We start from the raw sequence: 19,922 nt of genomic DNA, 5'->3' as shown, positions 1-19,922 counted from the left end.
TCACGTGCTCGTCAGAGGACAGGGGGCCAGTAGAGTCCGGGAGCCCCGGCGGGGCTGTGGCTGCACACAGAGGTCCACGCTCTCGGGGTGTGGGGAGCAGTCGGCCCCCAGCACGGTGCTCAAAGGAAAGTTGTCCCTGCGCAGGCAACGGCGACCGTGGGAGGGGTCGTTCCATCCCAGGAAGCTGCTGGGCTTGAAGCAGGGTGCAGGGTTCCAGACCAGGGTGAGGGCAGTGTCCAGGGTGTAGGGAGAGGGGAAGGCGCCTCCTGCTGGCCGTGGAAGCCCAGGCATGGCCGCAGGGGCATGGGCAGAGAATGGCCGCCATCGCTGACGCGCGCCCCTGAAAAGCAGCTGGCGGCGCTGGCAGCAGGAGGCAGGAAGCGCCCGCAGAGAGGCGGGAAGGAGGCGGGTGTCGCTCACGCACAATCCTGTGGTTGGAATAAATCACTGTGGTGCAGGGGCTGAACAGTAAGATGGACAGAGCTGGGGGCTGGGCTGGTGACCGGGGACGAAGGAGGAGACGTGATCACGGGCAGTGCAAGTGAAGGGGCCGAGAACACGGCGGAGGCTCGCCGTGGAGGGCGGGCAGAGGGGCCGGGGCCGCCGCTGCTGGCGCTGGGGGCAGGCGGGGGAGCTCTGTCCCTGTCCACACCTGAGGGACTCACGGACGTTTCTGCATGATGAAACGTGCTTTCGTGAAAGAAACGGAGAGCAACCCGGCTCTGGGATTCCCCCGACAGAGCAGGGGCCCTGGGACAGGACCCCAGGGAGCCCGGGTGCCCCGGGGCCAGTGCACACCTGCACCCCGTCCTGAGCCAGGCCAGCCTCTGGGGCCCATGGCAGGAGCAGCGGTGTCCGGGGCTTATGTGGTGGGGACAGGGGAATGGGGCCTCGGGAGCATGTGCCCCCGCCCCCAGCCACCTGGAGCCAGGCCTGCGCTGCCATCTTTATCTTCCTGCCTGCACGCACTGGAGGGGGCTCTCCTGTTTCAACCAGAGCGTGACTGTCGGGGGACAGAGGTTTGGGAGTGGGGGGACTGTCTTGGGCTGGATGGACCTGGCTGAACAGAGGGAGCTGCTCATGAAGACGCTGGCTCTGCACAAACCTTAGAGTGACAGCTGAGGCGCCCACACAGGTTTATTAGCAAATGAGACACAGCGGATAGGAGCCAGGTCCACAGGCAGTCCCCACCCCAGCCCTGGGTGCCTACAGCCCCGGGGAAGGGGCTGGCGCTGGGGCACCCAGCACACCCTCATAGGTGTGTGGGGTGGGGTGGGCGGCTCATGCTGCCCACAGAACCCAGGAAGCACAGCGCAGAGCCAGCAGCAGCAGAGTAGGGGAGGGGTCCGGCTTGGGCGCACCAGCCACCAGCTTTATCCACTTGAAGTACTGGCTGACGTTGGCGTAGCCAGAGGGGCGGTTGGGCAGCCCACAGCCAATTGCCCAGCTGATAATTGCAACCTGGTACCAGATTCCATCGATGTCGCAGACCAAGGGTCCCCCTGAGTCGCCCTGGGGAGCAACGTGGTGAGCATGGCCTGGGGCAGGGAGGAGGGGCGGGAGAGCAGGAGGGTGCAAGTTCCCCTCCCATGCAGCGGGCACGCCTCAGCTTCTGCATCTGCAAAGTGGGCCAGCAGCACCCGGGGCTGGCGTGAGGAGGAGGAGAGGACTGTGGAAGGAGGTGGTTTGCCCCCTGCCACTGCTCTCACGCAGGCACTGCAGGTGGGGGCGGGGAGGGGACTGGGACGGCAGGGGTCTGCCCCAGTCGGGTAGGGTCACTCACACTGCAGACCACCCCGCCTTCCTGTCTGGCGGCGCAGACCATGTACTCCTCCACTAGGTGGCGCTCAGAGGGCAGGCTGAAGAGGTGATTGCACCAGGTGGTGTTCAGAATGGTGACCTGCACTTCCCGGAGGTTGAATGGAGCGGGGATGCCTGGGGTAGAAGACAGAGGACACGACCTTAGCCTGTGCTCTGCCACCAGGGGCTGGGGAGTGCGAGGGCCACACTGCAGTGCCGGGGGTGGTGTCCTGTGGTTTGCCCCTCCTGGCCGCCCAGCAATACCACAGAAGGACCTAAAACCATGCTCATGGGAGAAGTCGCAGAGCCTCCCTGTGTCGTCAGGAGAGAGCGGGGGGGGGGGGGGGGGGCGCTTGCCCTGGCCCCTGTGTTCAGCACAGACTGAAGGTTCACGCCGCATCTGCTGGAGGAGGATCAGCTGTGCACACGACAAGAGTGCGTCAGGAGGGACCCGCAGAGGCCTCGGAACCCTGCTGGACTCCTCAGCGAACGCAGCAAGTGCACGGCGCAGGATCGGTCTCCACAGAGCCGTTTCTGGGCAGAATGAACACTCCAAGAAGGAAAGAGAGACGATGCCAGGATAAAGTGGACTAAGTTCCATTGTGGCGGAGCAAGGTTTGTGCACACAGACAGCCACAGACGTCGCCGGCACGCTCGCTCGCTATCCAGCCGAGCTGGGTGAAGGCAGCACCGCCCCGCCTGCATCGGCGCTCTGTGCCGCCTGCCTCGGCAACTCTGCAGTTTGTGTGGAGCACGCACGGCCCGACGCGGAGCCCGCCCGAGAGTGTTGGGAAGGAGAACCAGGTGGGAGGTCTCAGGATCGCTGAGGCGGAACACACTGCTTAGCTCCCGGAATCCGACCGTGTGGCGCTGGCGCGAGTGGGAAGCAGAGACCCACGAGTGGAGCGTGCATCTAGAAACCGCCCCGCAGCCCCGCGGCCAGTCCATCCTCGGCCAGGCTGGAGGGGTCAGAGTGGGGGAGGCAGGATCCCGGTGCCGGCACAACAGAGAGAGCTGAGCAGGCGGGCAGAGGGCTCCACGGCCCCGAGACCACAGAGGGGCTGCTGGGCCGGCTGTGGCGGGAACAGGGTGTTCAGGAAGTGCCCGCCCCTCCCCACCACGTGTGCCCCCGGCTCACTCTGGTTTTGTAGGATGAAGCCCCAGCCAGTTGTCCAGCAGTCAGGCCGGTGCTGGAACATGAAGGTGGAGGAGAGCACGCAGATGGGCTGGACGTAGGCGCTGTAGGTCACGGGGGAGGCCAGCTCCACCAGGGCCACGTCGTGGTGCATGTGGTGTGCCCTGGGGTTCACAATGATTCTGCTCACTCGGTAGCGGCTCAGGTAAGCGCTGATGCTCCACTGATCGGGCCTGCTGCTCAGCTCGCCCAGCTGCACCTGCCACCGGGAGGGATCCGGGTTCCTGCCCAATGAGGGCAGTCGTTGTGCTGGGCAGCAGCGCCACCCCCTGGGCACAGCGGGGCCATGCAGGGACGTGACACTGACTGGGGGTTGCCACACCGGCCTTCCCACAAGCCACCAGCAAGTCCAGCTCACAGACTGCCACCACCACGTCCAGAGCCTGGGGACCCGGAGGGGACAGGGCTTCCTCCCCTCCCCCTCATCTCGTCACCGCACAGAGCTGTCCTAGGACAGGGACACTGCGCCCAGCCCCCAAGTGAGCCTCTGTGCAGCCAAAAAGGAGCTGGCAGAGGAGGCCACCAGGGTGGGCACTGGGCAGGGTGGAGGCAGCTGGGTGCCCAGCCCCCAGCCCACCTCAGCTCATGCCTCCCCCACCTTGGTCCACACCTGCTGAGGGGGAATCGGGGTGGAAGCCCACCTTGCGTTGGTAAGGCAAAAGGACGATGCCCCCAAGGTGCATGGGATTGTTCTGAAAGAACATTCTGGAACAACATGCCCGGGGTTCCCTCCAGGGGCAGCAGTGATGCAAGGGGCCCAGATCCAGCGGCAGAGCACGGGCCTCCTCCTGCCCTCTGCCCCCAGACTCACGTTCCGAAGCAGTGGGCGGCCGACAGCACCCAGCGGCGGTTCAGCAGGGTACCCCCACAGAAGTGACTATTCGGCAGCGACAAGTGGGCCATCCAGGGCCAGCGCCCGCGGGCCGACTCCACCCCGCCCACGATCAGCGGCTTATTTTCCCGCTCTCCGCAGGGCTCTGGGATGGAGAGAGAGACGCGCACTGAGGGCAGCCACAGCCCAGCCCGCCCACCCTCGCCCCGGGTTGTGAAGACCCGGGATCCCGGTAGAAGCGCGCGCCCCCGGGTCGCCCCGCTGGGGAAGGAGGTGACACCGGACCCTCCCCGCACAGCCCGCCCCGCCCCGGGGCCCGTCGGTTACTTGAGAACAGCTCGGTGTTCATGGGACCTGCAGCGGAGGAGAGGAGGGTGAGGCGTCCCGCGCACCCGCACCCCCGCACCCGGCCCGGCGGCTCCGCGCAGCGCGTCCTGCGCGCCCTACCTGGCAGGAAGTCCTCTGCCCCCGATTCTGCGCGGAGAAGAGCAGGTGAGCTCCCTGGCGTCCACGCTCCCCGGCCTCCCCCCATGCCCTCGGGTCCCCCCGCGGCGACCCCAGCTCACCCGGCTCCTGGGGCTCGCCCCGCGCCAGCAGCAGCGCCAGCAGCAGCGTCCCAGCCCCCGCGCCCATGGCTGCTCTGCACCTGGGCGCCCCCTCCGCTTCCTCCCGCTCTGGCCGGGCCAGGCGCCCCCTGGGGGGAGAACAAGGGTGGGAGCCGCCAAGGCACCCCAGGAGACCCTGTCCTCCCTGGCCCTAGCAGGACCAAGGGCTGGCTGGGGACCTCAGGCCTCCCAGCTCCCGGGGTCCCCAGCACACTCCCTGACACCGCCCAGAACCGGGGGACCCCAACAAGCCCCTTATCACCTGCACCCCAGCCTGCTGTCCTGAGCCCCAGGAGGAAGCTGGCCTCACTTTGTCAACTGGAGGGCTCTCAGCCTCCACAGCTGCCCTCATGGGGCCCACGGGTCACGCCGCCTTCCTCGGGGGGTCTAGGGGACCCACACACCCAAGGCGGCCCCTGAAGCCAGGCTGGGAATGCACAGGTGAGTCGGGCCCACCACACGGCCCAGACCTCAGAGGCTGTGGCTCAGGGTCACGGTCGCCCAGTGTAAGGACGCACGTGCTCGTCAGAGGACAGGGGGCCAGTAGAGTCCGGGAGCCCCGGCGGGGCTGTGGCTGCACACAGAGGTCCACGCTCTCGGGGTGTGGGGAGCAGTCGGCCCCCAGCACGGTGCTCAAAGGAAAGTTGTCCCTGCGCAGGCAACGGCGACCGTGGGAGGGGTCGTTCGATCCCAGGAAGCTGCCGGCCCCGAAGCAGGGTGCAGGTTCCAGACCAGGGTGAGGGCAGTGTCCAGGGTGTAGGGAGAGGGGAAGGCGCCTCCTGCTGGCCGTGGAAGCCCAGGCTTGGCCGCAGGGGCATGGTTGGGCCAGGGGAAGGCAGGCACAGAATGACAGAGCATGGGGACCGTCAGGGAGTTGCTGTCACAGAAACAGTAGCACAGGGTTCCCTCCCCGGGGCTGGGAAAGGTGGGGGAGGGTCAGTGGGCACCGGGTGAGGTTGGATGTGTGGACAATGTCCTTTTCCAAAAACATCATTCTTATTTCAAAGTTAGAGACAGGGGAATTCCATCCACTGGGCACTTCCCCAGTATCCTGCAATACCCAGGTCTGGGCCAGACCGCAGCCAGCAGCCAGGAAGTGAGTCCAGGTCTCCCGTGTGGGCAGTAGCGATGCCACTACTGAGCCCTCACTCGCTGCCTCCTGGGTGTGCAGTCCGGGAAGCTGGAAGTGGGGTGGACTTGACCCCAGGCACTCTGATAGGCGGTGCAGGCGTCCCAAGCAGCGGCTTAACCACTGTGTTACGGTGTCTGGCCTGAGGAATAGTTCCTTTCTTTCTTCTTTTTTTTTTATTTTTTTATTTTATTATTTTTTTTTTTTTGACAGGCAGAGTGGACAGTGAGAGAGAGAGACAGAGAGAAAGGTCTTCCTTTTGCCGTTGGTTCACCCTCCAATGGCCGCCACGGCCGGTGCGCTGAGGCCGGCGCACCGCGCTGATCCGATGGCAGGAGCCAGGAGCCAGGTGCTTTTCCTGGTCTCCCATGGGGTGCAGGGCCCAAGCACCTGGGCCATCCTCCACTGCACTCCCTGGCTACAGCAGAGAGCTGGCCTGGAAGAGGGGCAACCGGGACAGAATCCGGCGCCCCGACCGGGACTAGAACTCAGTGTGCCGGCGCCGCTAGGCGGAGGATTAGCCTAGTGAGCCGCGGCGCCGGCCTCTTCTTTTTTTTTAAGATTTATTTTATTTATTTGAAAGACAGTTACAGAGAGATGTAGAGCCAGAGAGAGAAGTCTTCCATCTGCTTATTCACTCACCAAATGGCTACAAAGACCAGACCTGAGCTGATCAGGGGCCAGGAGCCTCTTCTGGGTCTCCCATGCAGGTCCAGCGGCCCAAGCACTTGGGCCCTCTTCTGCTGCTTTCCCAGGCCACAGCAGAGAGCTGGGTCAGAAGTGGAGCAGCTGGGACTCGAACTGGTGTTCATATGGGATGTCGGTGCTGCAGGCCAGGGCGTTAACCCTCTGTGCCACAGTGCTGGACCCAAGATTGATTTAGTTGACAGGCAAAGTTACAGAGAGAGGGAGAGAGCTAGAGAGTGTCTGTTCACTGGTCCGCTCCCAAAATGGCTGCAATGTCTGTGGCTGGGTCAGACCAAAGGCAGGAACCAGGAGCTTCATCCGGGTCTCCCATGCGGGTGCAGGGGCCCACACACTTAGGTCATCCTCTGCTGCTTTCTTAGGCCATTGGCAGGGAGCTGGATCAGAGGTGGAGCAGCCGGGACTCCATCTAGCACCCACTGGGATGCCGGTCTGCCACAGCACCAGCCCCAGGGAATAACTGTTAATAGTCACAGCACAGTAGGCTAACTGCATTGGACAACTAATTGTATATTTCAAAATAGGCAATAAAGAGAATTTTGAGTATTCCCAATACAAAGAAATAAATGAGAGGACAGAATTTCCAATACCTGATCCAGTCATTATACCTATGTATTGAAATATCATGCTGGGACCAGTGCTGTGGCTCAGCAGATTAACACCCTGGCCTGAAGCGCTGGCATCCCATATGGGTGCCGATTCGAGTCCCAGCTGCTCCACTTCTGATCCAGCCCCCTGCTATGGCCTGGGAAAGCAGCAGAAGATGGCCCAAGTACTTGAGCCCCTGCACCCATGTGGGAGGCCCAGAGGAAGCTCCTGGCTCCTGGCTTTGGATCGGCGCAGCTCCAGCTGTTGCAGCTATTTGGGGAGTGAACCAGTGGATGGAAGGCCTCTTTCTCCCTCCCTCTCTCTCTCTCCCTCTCTCTCTCTCTGCCTCTCCTTCTCTTTCTGTGTGTAACTCTGACTTTCAAATAAATAAATATTTTTTAAAAAGGAATATAGCATTTTTTAAAAGATTTATTTATTTGAAAGTCAGAGTTGCACAGAGAGAGGAAAGGCCAGACCAAAGCCAGGAGCTTCCTCTGGGTCTCCCACATGGGTGCAGGGGCCCAAGGACTTGGGCCATCTTCTACTGCTTCCCCAGGCCACAGCAGAGAGCTGGATCAGAAGTGGAGCATCCAGGACTCGAACCGGCACCCATATGGGATGCAGGCGCTTCAGGCCAGGGCGTTAACCCGCTGAGCCACAGCGCCGGCCCCTCGTGCTGTATTTCTTAAACACGTATAATGAATATTGATTAAGTAAAAGGTCATCTAATGGTACCTGTATGCGCCCTTGATAGGAAAGAAAAGATCCTGAGCCGGGCGATGCGCGCAGTACCGGCGCCTGCCGCCAGGGGGCAGTCGGCGCCCAGCGCCCCTCCCGTGAAGTCCTGCGAGGGAGTTTGCGCCCGGCAGCGCCAGGCCCCGGGCGCCACACAGGGGAGGTTTCCTAATGTGCTTTAATGGGCGCCTCCTGGTTGAACATCAGGTCTTTGGTCCTGGATGGAGGCAGAGCGGCCCCCGGCGGGACGGCCAAGACCCCAGGGTGCAGACGAGAGCGTGGCCGGGGAGGCCTTCGGGCGCCCACCCTGCGCCCTCGCCCCCAGGGGGCGCCTGCCCGCGCCCGGGGCGGGAGGAAGCAGAGGGGGCGCCACGGTGCGGAGGAGGTGGCGGCGGAGGTGGCCATGGGCGCGCGAGGCCGGACGCTGCTGCTGGCGCTGGCGCTGCTGTTGGCGAGCGTGGGGCCCAAGCAGCCTGGTGAGCTCGGGGGTCGCCGCCAGCTGGACCCGAGGTGGTGAGGGGAGGGTGGGGGCTAGACGCCAAGGACACTCTTCCTTCTCGCCCCCACCCAGAGCCGCCGGAAGCGAACCTGTTGTCAGGTAAGGCGCTCGCGTGAGGGGCACGGGGGCGCCTCGCCCTTTGCTCTCCCTCGCCTCAGGGCCGGCATTTGCCCAAAGTGACTCGCCCTGGGGGAAGGGGCGGGCGCCGTCGGACCCCGTGGGGACGCGCGGGACCCCCCCTCCGCCCCCGGGGACGAGCCGAGGTGGGGTGAGCCCTCGTGCAGCTCATCCGTGGGTCTCTGGCCGTCCCAGGGCCGTGTGGCCACCAGACCATCCCCACGCGCATAGTGGGCGGAGAAGACGCGGTGCTGGGTCGCTGGCCCTGGCAAGGGAGCCTGCGCCTGTGGGGCACGCACATCTGTGGAGCGAGCCTGCTCAGCCGCCGCTGGGCGCTCACCGCGGCCCACTGCTTTCAGTCGTGAGTGGGGCGCCGGGGCGCGGGAGGGTGGGGCGCACCCGCAGGGCTGGACCCGGGCCTGCCCGTGCCTGGGGCTTGCTCCAGGCTGCGGCTGTCCCTAGAGGGAACCCTGTTCACGTTCTTCCAGAATGTTCTCCCAGACCACCCCCATACACCTTTGGGTACATTGTCCTTTTTGTTTGCCGATGAAAACAGCTTCACCTGCTGCCACCCTGATTCTGCCTCTCAGCAGTGTGGCTCCCAGGTGTGGAGGGCTGGTGTGTGCTGGTGCCCACCTCAGTGCAAGCCCTCTCGAAGGCTGGGCTCAGAGGTGCAGGACCACTGGGGGCAGCCCCAGGCTGTGGCAGTGGGTGACAGTGGGCCCGCAGGGCTTGCTGGGGGCTTCTGCGCCCCCGCAGTCAGTCTTATGTCCAGGAGCGGCCCCGCCGTGCCCTCCCGTGCAGCGCCTGACTGCGGGCTCCTCCCCTGGCAGGTCCAACGATGCCTTCGAGTTCACAGTCCAGTTTGGCGAGCTGTCTGCCAGGCCGTCCTTCTGGAACCTGCAGGCCTACTACAACCGTTACGGGGTGGACAGCATCTTCCTGAGCCCTGGCTTCAAGGGCGAGTCCCCCTATGACATCGCCTTGCTGAAGCTGTCTAGTTCCGTGGGCTATACCGACAACATCCAGCCCGTCTGCCTGCTGCCCTCCTCGGCGCAGTTCGTGAACCGGACCGACTGCTGGGTGACCGGCTGGGGCGATGTGGAAGAGGAAGAGAGTGAGGCCGGGCACGGGCAGGGCAGGGTGGGCACGGTCCAGCCGCAGAAGGCCCGGCAACACCTCCTTGGTCGGGTGTCACCGGGGCCTCTGCCCGCCTGCTGGCAGGAAGCTCACACCTGCCTTCCAGACACCGTGTGGGCCAAAGCCGTGGAAGGGAGAGGGGCCGACCTGGCCTGGCTCCGTTGCCCAGCCTGGGGGGCGGTGGGCTGGGGAGGAGGGGCATCTTCCACTCTGCCCCCCTCCCCCCACTGCGGCTCCTCCTAACCTCGGCGTCTGCCGCGGCCTGGATCCGTTGCCCAGCCTGGGAGCGGTGGGCTGGGGAAGGGGGGCAGCTCGGGTGGGGTTCCTTTCACACATCTTCCACTCTGCCCCCCTCCCCCCACTGCGGCTCCTCCTAACCTCTGCGTCTGCCCTGGCTCCGCCGACCCCCAGGAGTGCTGCGCCCACCTCTGCCTGGTGTCCAGAGCGCTCTCCCCAGAGCAGCTCCTGGTGCCCTGTGGTCCTTGGGGGTCGGGTGGTGCTAGAGAGCCACACTGAGGGGTTGCACAGGTGTGGGTCCCCGGCAGGCTCTGACACTGCCTGGTGCCTCGTGCGCTCCTTTCTTACTTGGGAGTGGGTCCTGAGGCTGCTGGCTCCACACCCAGGGGCTGCTTGGGAGACAGCCCAACAGGTGCCGCTCTGGTCTGCCAGCTTCTGCTGCCACTGAGGGGTCCCAGGTAGAGCCTGTCTCAGGGAGCTCTCGTAGCTCCCCCACCCCGGTCCCCCCGTGACACTGCTGAGCCCCTGTGATGTGGCCCCTGAGAGGAGGAGTGGGCAACAGCATGCCCTGGGACCCCCCAGCCCGACAGGTGCTGGCATCACGGCTCAGAGAAGGGTAAGGTTGCATCTCCCGCTGTCTCCCACCCTCCGACAGTCCTGCCGTATCCCTACACCCTCCAGGAAGTGCAGGTCGCCATCATCAACACCTCCATGTGTAATCACCTGTACCAGAGGACTGACTTCCGCTGGACCATCTGGGGAGACATGGTCTGCGCTGGCGATCCCCAAGGGGGCAAGGACGCCTGTTTTGTAAGTGTCACCCGCCCCCTGCCCTCCCTCGGCCCCCCAGGGCTCCTGGCGCTGAGTCCCTGCAGACCCTCACTCCATCCCCGGAGAGGCCGAGGCGGATGTGGAAGCCGAGGCTTGGCTGCTGTAGGGGGAGAGGCAGGATTTGACCCGGCCCACCCCACTCTACGCCCCGCCTCATCTCCCAGTCACTCTGCTGGCCCCAGGCTGGGCTCACCCACCGTGCTCCCCAGGGTGACTCGGGCGGACCCCTGGTGTGTGACACGGACGGCCTGTGGTATCAGATTGGAGTTGTGAGCTGGGGAATAGGCTGTGGTCGGCCCAACCGGCCCGGCGTCTACACCAACGTCACTCCCCACTTCCACTGGATCCAGCACGTGATGAACCAAAACCACACGCCCAGGCCCGGCCACTGCTCCTCGCTGCTGCTCCTGGCCCTGCTGTGTGCTCTGGGAATCCAGTAGCCCATGGGACCCTGGGCCAGCTGTGGAGTCAGGAGCTCCCCCACCCATCCCATTTCCTAATAAATGCCTTAAGTCAGGGCCTGGCAAAGCATTCCTTTGGCAGGGAGCTGTCCTGACAGCCTCATCTCCCCCTAGAGGCCCCACCCCGCCACCAACTCCCGAACTAAGCGCCAGTCCCTTTCACAGCCCACACGTTCCACGCTCTGGTTGAAACAGGAGAGCCCCCTCCAGTGCGTGCAGGCAGGAAGATAAAGATGGCAGCGCAGGCCTGGCTCCAGGTGGCTGGGGGCAGGGGCACATGCTCCCGAGGCCCCATTCCCCTGTCCCCACCACAGAAGCCCCGGACACCGCTGCTCCTGCCATGGGCCCCAGAGGCTGGCCTGGCTCAGGACGGGGTGCAGGTGTGCACTGGCCCCGGGGCACCCGGGCTCCCTGGGGTCCTGTCCCAGGGCCCCTGCTCTGTCGGGGGAATCCCAGAGCCGGGTTGCTCTCCGTTTCTTTCACGAAAGCACGTTTCATCATGCAGAAACGTCCGTGAGTCCCTCAGGTGTGGACAGGGACAGAGCTCCCCCGCCTGCCCCCAGCGCCAGCAGCGACGGCCCCGGCCCGTCTGCCCGCCCTCCACGGCGAGCCTCCGCCGTGTTCTCGGCCCCTTCACTTGCACTGCCCGTGATCACGTCTCCTCCTTCGTCCCCGGTCACCAGCCCAGCCCCCAGCTCTGTCCATCTTACTGTTCAGCCCCTGCACCACAGTGATTTATTCCAACCACAGGATTGTGTGTGAGCGACACCCGCCTCCTTCCCGCCTCTCTGCGGGCGCTTCCTGCCTCCTGCCGCCGGTGCCCTCAGCTGCTTCTCAGGGGCGCACGTCAGCGATGGCGGCCATTCTCTGCCCATGCCCCTGCGGCCATGCCTGGGCTTCCACGGCCAGCAGGAGGCGCCTTCCCCTCTCCCTACACCCTGGACACTGCCCTCACCCTGGTCTGGAACCCTGCACCCTGCTTCGGGGCCGGCAGCTTCCTGGGATCGAACGACCCCTCCCACGGTCGCCGTTGCCTGCGCAGGGACAACTTTCCTTTGAGCACCGTGCTGGGGGCCGACTGCTCCCCACACCCCGAGAGCGTGGACCTCTGTGTGCAGCCACAGCCCCGCCGGGGCTCCCGGACTCTACTGGCCCCCTGTCCTCTGACGAGCACGTGCGTCCTTACACTGGGCGACCGTGACCCTGAGCCACAGCCTCTGAGGTCTGGGCCGTGTGGTGGGCCCGACTCACCTGTGCATTCCCAGCCTGGCTTCAGGGGCCGCCTTGGGTGTGTGGGTCCCCTAGACCCCCCAGGAAGGCGGCGTGACCTGTGGGCCCCATGAGGGCAGCTGTGGAGGCTGAGAGCCCTCCAGTTGACAAAGTGAGGCCAGCTTCCTCCTGGGGCTCAGGACAGCACGCTGGGGTGCAGGTGATAAGGGGCTTGTTGGGGTCCCCCGGTTCTGGGCGGTGTCAGGGAGTGTGCTGGGGACCCCGGGAGCTGGGAGGCCTGAGGTCCCCAGCCAGCCCTTGGTCCTGCGAGGTCCAGGGAGGACAGGGTCTCCTGGGGTGCCTTGGCGGCTCCCACCCCTGTTCTCCCCCCAGGGGGCGCCTGGCCCGGCCAGAGCGGGAGGAAGCGGAGGGGGCGCCCAGGTGCAGAGCAGCCATGGGCGCGGGGGCTGGGACGCTGCTGCTGGCGCTGCTGCTGGCGCGGGGCGCACCCCAGGAGCCGGGTGAGCTGGGGTCGCCGCGGGGGGACCCGAGGGCATGGGGGGAGGCCGGGGAGCGTGGACGCCAGGGAGCTCACCTGCTCTTCTCCGCGCAGAATCGCGGATTTGGGACCCGCTGGCAGGTAGGGCGCGCAGGACGCGCTGCGCGGAGCCGCCGGGCCGGGTGCGGGGGTGCGGGGGTGCGGGTGCGCGGGACGCCTCACCCTCCTCTCCTCCGCTGCAGGTCCCATGAACACCAGGCTGTTCTCAAGTAACCGACGGGCCCGGGGGCGGGGCGGGCTGTGCGGGGAGGGTCCCGTGTCACCTCCTTCCCCAGCGGGACGACCCGGGGCCGCGCGCTTCTACCGGGATCCCGGGTCTCCACACACCCGGGGCGAGGGTGGGCGGGCTGGGCTGTGGCTGCCCTCAGTGCGCGTCGCTCTCTCCATCCCAGAGCCCTGCGGAGAGCGGGAAAATAAGCCGCTGATCGTGGGCGGGGTGGAGTCGGTCCGCGGGCGCTGGCCCTGGATGGTCAGCCTGATTAGGGAGAAGAAACAAGTCTGTGGCGGGTCCTTGCTGAACCGCCGCTGGGTGATGTCAGCCGCGCACTGCTTCGCAAAGTGAGTGGGGGGCGCGCTGGGGGCGGGGCGAGGAAGTGCTCAGGCTGGGGCCCCCGCAGCTGGCCTCTCCTCTGGCACCAGGGCCATGGAGACCTGGAGTTCCCCACAGCCTCAAGGAGGGCCTGCACGCTCACACCCACAAGAGATTCCCTGGAGGGAACCCCGGGCATGTTGTTCCAGAATGTTCTTTCAGAACAATCCCATGCACCTTGGGGGCATCGTCCTTTTGCCTTACCAACGCAAGGTGGGCTTCCACCCCGATTCCCCCTCAACAGGTGTGGACCAAGGTGGGGGAGGCATGAGCTGAGGTGGGCTGGGGGCTGGGCACCCAGCTGCCTCCACCCTGCCCAGTGCCCACCCTGGTGGCCTCCTCTGCCAGCTCCTTTTTGGCTGCACAGAGGCTCACTGGAGGGCTGGGCGCAGTGTCCCTGTCCTAGGACAGCTCTGTGCGGTGACGAGATGAGGGGGAGGGGAGGAAGCCCTGTCCCCTCCGGGTCCCCAGGCTCTGGACGTGGTGGTGGCAGTGTGTGAGCTGGACTTGCTGGTGGCTTGTGGGAAGGCCGGTGTGGCAACCCCCAGTCAGTGTCACGTCCCTGCATAGCCCCGCTGTGCCCAGGGGGTGGCGCTGCTGCGCAGGCCTGAGAGCGCTCTCCTCTGCCAGGTACGCAGATGTGGACAGCTGGCGGGTCCAGGTGGGTCAGCTGAGGACAGGCCTCCTTTCTGCAACTTGGAGCCTGGACGAGGTGATCCGAGTGAACAAAACTCTTCCATTCCCTCTCCACCTGGGCACGGCCAATGACGTCGCTGTGGTGGAGCTGGCCTCCCGCATGACCTACAGCCCGACTGCCTGTTCTCCTCCACCTTCGTGGAACCCGACTGCTGACTGCCGGCGGGGGCTACATGTTTAAAATCTGAGTGAGCCGGGGGCACACGTGGTGGGGAGGGGCAGGCACTTCCTGAACACCCTGTTCCCGCCACAGCTGGCCCAGCAGCCCCTCTGTGGTCTCTGGGGGCCCGTGGAGCCCTCTGCCTGCCTGCTCAGCTCTCTCTGCACCTGCTTTCCTCCTCCGGCCCCCACCTGCAGGCAGGTCCTGCCTGGGGCTCCCACTGCCCTCTGCAGACCATGGCACCTGAAGCCAGGGTGGAGGGCAGCCTGGCCAGGCCTGCCGTCCCGAGCCGAGTGGCCAGGGAGGAAGTCTGGCTCTCGTGGTGCAGCAGGGATCAGAACCTCAGCACACGCAGGGAACACAGAATCAAAACCTGCACGTCCTAGGATCCGCCACATAAACGAGAAGAAAGAGCAAAGGACAGAGACAGTGGGAGAGTCCCAGAGGGGTGAGGGTCTCGCATCCGGAGGAGGACGTGGGCGGCGACTCTCTAGGAAGGCGCCCAATGGCTGAGACCCGGCTGCCAGGCAGGGCCGTGGAGAGGACCCCTATGTCATTGGGAAGAGTCGGGTAGTTCTGGTGCTGACCTCCAGGACTAGGAGCTGTGAGCTGAGCCCTGCCTGTCGTGAGGTCCCCTCCCACCTGCCCTCGAGAGTGCAAATCCCCAGTTGTGCCGGCACCGGGAGCCTGCCTCCCCCACTCTGACCCCTCCAGCCTGGCCGAGGATGGACTGGCCGCGGGGCTGCGGGGCGGTTTCTAGATGCACGCTCCACTCGTGGGTCTCTGCTTCCCACTCGCGCCAGCGCCACACGGTCGGATTCCGGGAGCTAAGCAGTGTGTTCCGCCTCAGCGATCCTGAGACCTCCCACCTGGTTCTCCTCCCCAACACTCTCGGGCGGGCTCCGCGTCGGGCCGTGCGTGCTCCACACAAACTGCAGAGTTGCCGAGGCAGGCGGCACAGAGCGCCGATGCAGGCGGGGCGGTGCTGCCTTCACCCAGCTCGGCTGGATAGCGAGCGAGCGTGCCGGCGACGTCTGTGGCTGTCTGTGTGCACAAACCTTGCTCCGCCACAATGGAACTTAGTCCACTTTATCCTGGCATCGTCTCTCTTTCCTTCTTGGAGTGTTCATTCTGCCCAGAAACGGCTCTGTGGAGACCGATCCCGCGCCGTGCACTTGCTGGGTTCGCTGAGGAGTCCAGCAGGGTTCCGAGGCCTCTGCGGGTCCCTCCTGACGCGCTCTTGTCGTGTGCACAGCTGATCCTCCTCCAGCAGATGCGGAGTGAACCTTCAGTCTGTGCTGAACACAGGGGCCAGGGCAAGCGCCCCCCGCTCTCTCCTGACGACACAGGAGGCTCTGCGACTTCTCCCATGAGCATGGTTTTAGCTGTGGGCTTTTTTACACAGACTTTAATTTATTGGATTAGTTTCCTTCTAGTCCTAGTTTGTAGAGTCTTTGTCTGAAAGAGTGTTGAATTTGTTTAAAGATTCATGCACCTGATTGGTATAGTGGCAGACGGGTCTGAGAGAGAAAGAATGAGAAGGAGACAGTGAGAGGAGCGAGAGAGCTTCCATCTGCGCGTTCTCTCCCCAGGTGACCACACCAGCAGGTCAGCATCGGAGAGGGCTGGGTGTTGTGATACAGCCGGGTAAGCCACTGCCATCAATGCCGGCATCCCACGTGGACAGTGGTTCAAGTCTCTGCTGCTTCACTTCTGATCCAGCTTCCTGCTAATGTTCCGTGGAAAGCAGCAGAAGATGGCCCAAGTGCTGGTGCCCCTGCCACCCATGTGGGAGACCTGGATGGAATTCTGGGCTCCTGGCTTTGTCTGGTTCCGGCTCCAGCTGTTGTGGCAATTTGGGTGGGGGAGGGACTAGCCGATGGAATATCCATCTCTCTGTCTCTCTCTCTCTCTCTTCTCTCTCTCTGTAACTCTGCCTTTCAAATAAATAAAATTCAATTTAAAAAGAAGCAGAGGGGTCCGTGCTGTGGTACAGTGGGTTAAAGCCCCAACCTGCTGCACCGGCATCCCATATGGGTGCCGGTTTGAGTCCTGGATACTCCACTTCCAACCCAGCTTCCTGCTAATGCACCTGGGAAAGCAATGGAGGGCACAGGGACTTGGGCTGTCCTCCACTGCTTTTCCAGGTGCATTAGCAGGGACGTGGGTTGGAAGCGGAGCAGCTGGAACTTGAACCGGTGCCCATATGGGATGCCAGCACTGCAGGCAGCATCCTAACCCACTACGGCACAGCGCCAGCACCTTGAAGGCCTCTTGATACCTGTGTCCTACACCATTTCTATTTCCTAAATTTGTGTATCAATGATAATTATTGTAAAATATTAATTGCCTTTTCATTTTCCTTTGTAATATCTTTTATATTATCTTAGTAATAGCTCTGTGGATTATGGTTTGCTTTTTTTTGAAGAAAAGAATTATTTGATAATTTGAAAGACAGAGGTGGAGACAGAGGAGAGCGAGAATTCCTGTCTACAAGTTCATCCCCAACCAGGAATGAGGCCAAAACCAGCAGCCTGGAACTCCACCCAGGCCTCCCCCATGGATGGCAGGGGCTTTCCCGGTGCATTAGCAGGGAGCTCGGCTGGAAGTGAAGCAGCCAGGACTCCTGCTGGAGTCCATGCAAGATACCAGAGTCACCGGCAGTGGCTTAGCCCACTGTGCCACAGCGCTGGCCACGTCATTAATTTCTTGAATGTATTTAGAAGTAATACCTCCTCAGCCTCAAGAGGACACAAATCTTTGCTCCTGGACAGCCCCGGTCTCCGTCCGTCGCAGGGTCCCAGTTTGAATCCTCATGCAGTGTGAAATCACCTGGACGGATTCTGCTCTCGCTCTGAGTGCGTTGTGCAGGGTCACAGAGGAGTTACAACAGAGCGGCTCCGACTGCCCCCAGATCACTGTTGCCGTCGTCCTGCCATTGCCCTCTGCTTCCTTGCTTGGCTTTTGTTCAAAACCCCAAGTGGCCCTTTAAAAAGTACTTATTCGTTTTTCTTCTTTGCATGACAGAGACAGGATGGTAGACCAAGGGAGGTCTTCAGTCTGCGGATTCTCTCCTCAAATGCCCACAGCACCCCGGGCTGGGCTGGGCTCAAACCAGGGTCCCAGAGCTGCGTCCAGGCGCTGGCACCCTCAGCTCTGGCTCCCAGGGTGCCTTAGCAGGACGTGGGCCTGGAAGAAGAGCAGGATCACCCAGGCCCTCCAACCCCCCCCCCAGCCGTGCGCCGTCCACTTGGAGATGGTTCCGGGTCCTCCCCAGCAGCACACGCGTGCTCCGTGCCCTAGAGCTGCACCCTCCACTGTGTGTTTCTGCCCCACAACTCACGTCTTTTTTTTTTTTTTTTTTTTTAATTTGACAGGCAGAGTTAGAGAGAAAGGTCTTCCTTCTGTTGGTTCACCCCCCAAATGGCCACTACGGCTGGCGTGCTGTGCCGATCCGAAGCCAGGAGCCAGGTGCTTCCTCCTGGTCTCCCACGTGGGTGCAGGGCCCAAGCACTTGGGCCATTTTCCACTGGCTTCCCGGGCCACAGCAGAGAGCTGGACTGGAAGAGGAGCAACCGGGACAGAATCTGGCACCCATATGGGATGCCAGCACCGCAGGTGGAAGATTAACCAAGTGAGCCACGGCACCAGCCCCACGTCTTTTATTTTTATAGATTTATTTATTTTCTTGAAAGAGTTACAGAGAGGCAGAGGCAGAAGCGGAGAGAGAGAAAGGCCCTTTTTCTGCTATTTCACTCACCAAATAGCCTCAACGGCTGGAGCTGGGCTGACCCAAAGCTAGGGGACAGGAGCTTCCTCTGGGTCTCCCATGTGGGTGCAGGGGCCCAAGCACTTGGGCCATCTTCTACTGCTTTCCCAGGCCAGAGCTGGATTGGAAATGGAGCAACAGGGATTCGAACCAGTGCCCATATGTGATGCTGGCACCGCAGGCAGCTGCTTTTGCCGCGATGTCACAGTGCTGGCCCCACAACTGACATGTGAATGCATGGCAAAAACCATTAACGTAGACTACTCAGGCTTGATTTTTTAATATTTATTTGTAATCAACTTTACACGCTGCCTGCTGTACGCACATCAATCCATGATAACATGCTTTGTGCTGGCAGAAAGGAAGGCGGTGTAGACACCTGTGGTGTGAGTAACCCCGCTCCCTCCCTAATGGCATCTCCCTGCCTTCCCAGCCCCCTCCCTGCTTCGCACCCCTACATCCTAGGTTGGAGGGCCTGGCTTTGAGTCCCAGCTCCAGGACTGATTACAGCTTTCTGCTGGGAGCCAGCAGGTGATGGCCCAAGTACTTGGGTCCCTGGGCAACCTGGGTTCTGTTCCTGGCTCCTGCTTCAGCCTGGCCCAGGTGCAGCCGTTGCGGCCTTTTGGAGAGCAAACCAGCAGATAGAAGATTTCTCTGTCCCTCTTTCAAATAAATAAATCTTTTAAAAACCTATCAAGTTAGTGTTATTTTGCAAAATAAATGGCCTGTATTCTTCAAAGTGTCTCTGTCAGGAACTACAGAGAGCTCTTCCACATTAGAGGAATCTAGAAAGACATGAGAATTGAATGCAATGCACCTGTGATTTTGAAGTTTTCTTTGGCTATAAATAATGTTATTGGAACAACTGACGCTATCTTAATGAAGTCTGTAGATTATGGTATTGTTTCAAGTTACTTTCCCAATTCTGAAATTTGTACTGTGGCTATGTGATGAAATTCATTGTTCTTAGAGAACACCTACCCCTTGGGGTTGTGAATGTGCTGACTCTACAGAATGATAATTCCATAAATATTGGTAACTTGTTTACAGGAAGGGTCTCCCTGAAGGTGGTCGGGGCTTTAAAGAAACTACTGTCCCTCATTCTCCAGTCCAGAAACACCACTTCAGGCCTAGCGAGACCAAGGCCTTGCCCCTCTGCTGTGTTCCGGAGTTGTGGAGGAGTTCAAGTGGTGCTCCAGGGCGCTGGCGTGCGGCGCTAGGGCTCACATCAGCAAGCCCGGACTCTCCCTGTGTGGTCCTAGCGCTGATTTCCCTTGCGGGCTAAGTTAAAAATTCAAAATTCCGAGCTGGCATGTGGCGCAGGCGTTGAGCTGCTGGCCGCACTGCCATCATCCCAGAGAACCAGTTCCAGTCGCACTGCTCTGCGTCCCATCCAGCTCCCTGCTGATGTGCCTGGAAAAGCAACAGAAAGTGGCCCAAGCACTCAGCCCCGGCCGCTCACGTTGGAGACCCAGAGGGAGTTCCTGGCTCCGTGCTTTGGCCTGGCCATTGCGGTCACTTGGGGATTAGGGGATGGAAGACCTCCGACTCTTCCTCTGGAACTCAAATCTTTTTTTCAAGAAAATTCCTCACACACAGAGGGGCGGCAGATGCGTAATGGCGCTTCATGCCATTAGCGGCTGGGCTTCCGGAGATGACCAGTCCAAGGTCACTGTCCCTTGGCCCGGCCAGAGGTAAACCCGAGCCCGAAAAGCCCAGCCTTACAGCTCTGCTCTGAGGGGGCTTGCCGATTCTCGGGCTCAGAAAAATGGACTTTTTTTTTTTTTTTTTTTTTTTTACTTGAAAGGCAGTTAGAGAGAACGCCAGCTTTCCGTCTGCTGGGTCACTGCCCGCGGCCCAGGCCGGAGCCAGGAGCCTCATCTGGGTCTCCAGCGTGGGTGCAGGGGCGCACCCGCCGCGGCTGCTTTCCCAGGCCCACCGGCAGGGGCTGATGGAAAGTGGAGCCGCCGGCACGGGTTACCCGCCACGCCACGACGGCCGCAAAGATGGACCTGTAAAAAGGACCCGGCAATGGCACAGTGAATGATTAAGGGCGTTTCCACGAG

At 62.3% G+C, this 19,922-nt stretch overlaps 2 protein-coding genes across 10 annotated transcripts; one reads left to right on the top strand and one right to left on the bottom strand.

Annotated features, from left to right (window-relative positions):
• Positions 1-1,122: 1,122 nt before the first annotated feature.
• Positions 1,123-4,509, bottom strand: LOC100340108 (serine protease 41). 4 transcript variants are annotated; one of them, XM_070064095.2, is made up of 7 exons: positions 4,394-4,494; positions 4,275-4,301; positions 4,155-4,181; positions 3,807-3,972; positions 2,939-3,219; positions 1,784-1,935; positions 1,123-1,512 (listed from the first exon to the last, which is right to left on the bottom strand). In XM_070064095.2, the coding sequence occupies exons 1-7, from the start codon at positions 4,458-4,460 to the stop codon at positions 1,282-1,284; spliced, it is 951 nt and encodes a 316-aa protein (XP_069920196.2). In that variant the 5' UTR covers positions 4,461-4,494; the 3' UTR covers positions 1,123-1,281. The 4 variants fall into 4 exon arrangements, with proteins under 4 accessions (XP_069920196.2, XP_089177508.1, XP_089177510.1 ...); XM_089321382.1 differs by having other exon boundaries at positions 4,155-4,301; positions 4,394-4,509; XM_089321384.1 differs by having other exon boundaries at positions 2,939-3,099; positions 4,155-4,301; positions 4,394-4,509.
• A 3,189-nt stretch (positions 4,510-7,698) lies between these two features.
• On the top strand, positions 7,699-19,922 carry LOC100340360 (testisin). 6 transcript variants are annotated; one of them, XM_089321376.1, is made up of 8 exons: positions 7,703-8,065; positions 8,161-8,187; positions 8,401-8,566; positions 9,039-9,322; positions 10,238-10,392; positions 10,623-12,604; positions 12,697-12,723; positions 12,825-12,946. In XM_089321376.1, the coding sequence occupies exons 1-6, from the start codon at positions 7,771-7,773 to the stop codon at positions 10,851-10,853; spliced, it is 1,158 nt and encodes a 385-aa protein (XP_089177502.1). In that variant the 5' UTR covers positions 7,703-7,770; the 3' UTR covers positions 10,854-12,604; positions 12,697-12,723; positions 12,825-12,946. The 6 variants fall into 6 exon arrangements, with proteins under 6 accessions (XP_089177503.1, XP_089177506.1, XP_089177502.1 ...); XM_089321377.1 differs by having other exon boundaries at positions 7,699-8,065; positions 9,039-9,288; positions 10,264-10,392; positions 12,697-12,948; XM_008250617.5 differs by having other exon boundaries at positions 12,697-12,943.

Source organism: Oryctolagus cuniculus, chromosome 19, assembly GCF_051225735.1.
Source record: "Oryctolagus cuniculus isolate XC-2025 breed Fujian yellow rabbit chromosome 19, ASM5122573v1, whole genome shotgun sequence".
Lineage (NCBI taxonomy): Eukaryota > Metazoa > Chordata > Mammalia > Lagomorpha > Leporidae > Oryctolagus > Oryctolagus cuniculus.
Note: the sequence above shows the minus strand (reverse complement) of the source record. Positions and strands in the feature narration are given on the sequence as shown.

What these genes read in the sequence shown, in the direction of transcription:
- LOC100340108 (XM_089321382.1), bottom strand. Translation starts at nt 4,460, where the DNA reads ATGGGCGCGGGGGCTGGGACGCTGCTGCTGGCGCTGCTGCTGGCGCGG. An exon ending in GGGCGAGCCCCAGGAGCCGG is followed by an intron (nt 4,302 to 4,393) that starts GTGAGCTGGGGT and finishes TTCTCCGCGCAG; the next exon opens with AATCGGGGGCAGAGGACTTC. An exon ending in GAACACCGAGCTGTTCTCAA is followed by an intron (nt 3,973 to 4,154) that starts GTAACCGACGGG and finishes TCTCCATCCCAG; the next exon opens with AGCCCTGCGGAGAGCGGGAA.
- LOC100340360 (XM_089321376.1), top strand. Translation starts at nt 7,771, where the DNA reads ATGGGCGCCTCCTGGTTGAACATCAGGTCTTTGGTCCTGGATGGAGGC. An exon ending in GGAAGCGAACCTGTTGTCAG is followed by an intron (nt 8,188 to 8,400) that starts GTAAGGCGCTCG and finishes TGGCCGTCCCAG; the next exon opens with GGCCGTGTGGCCACCAGACC. An exon ending in GGGGCAAGGACGCCTGTTTT is followed by an intron (nt 10,393 to 10,622) that starts GTAAGTGTCACC and finishes CGTGCTCCCCAG; the next exon opens with GGTGACTCGGGCGGACCCCT.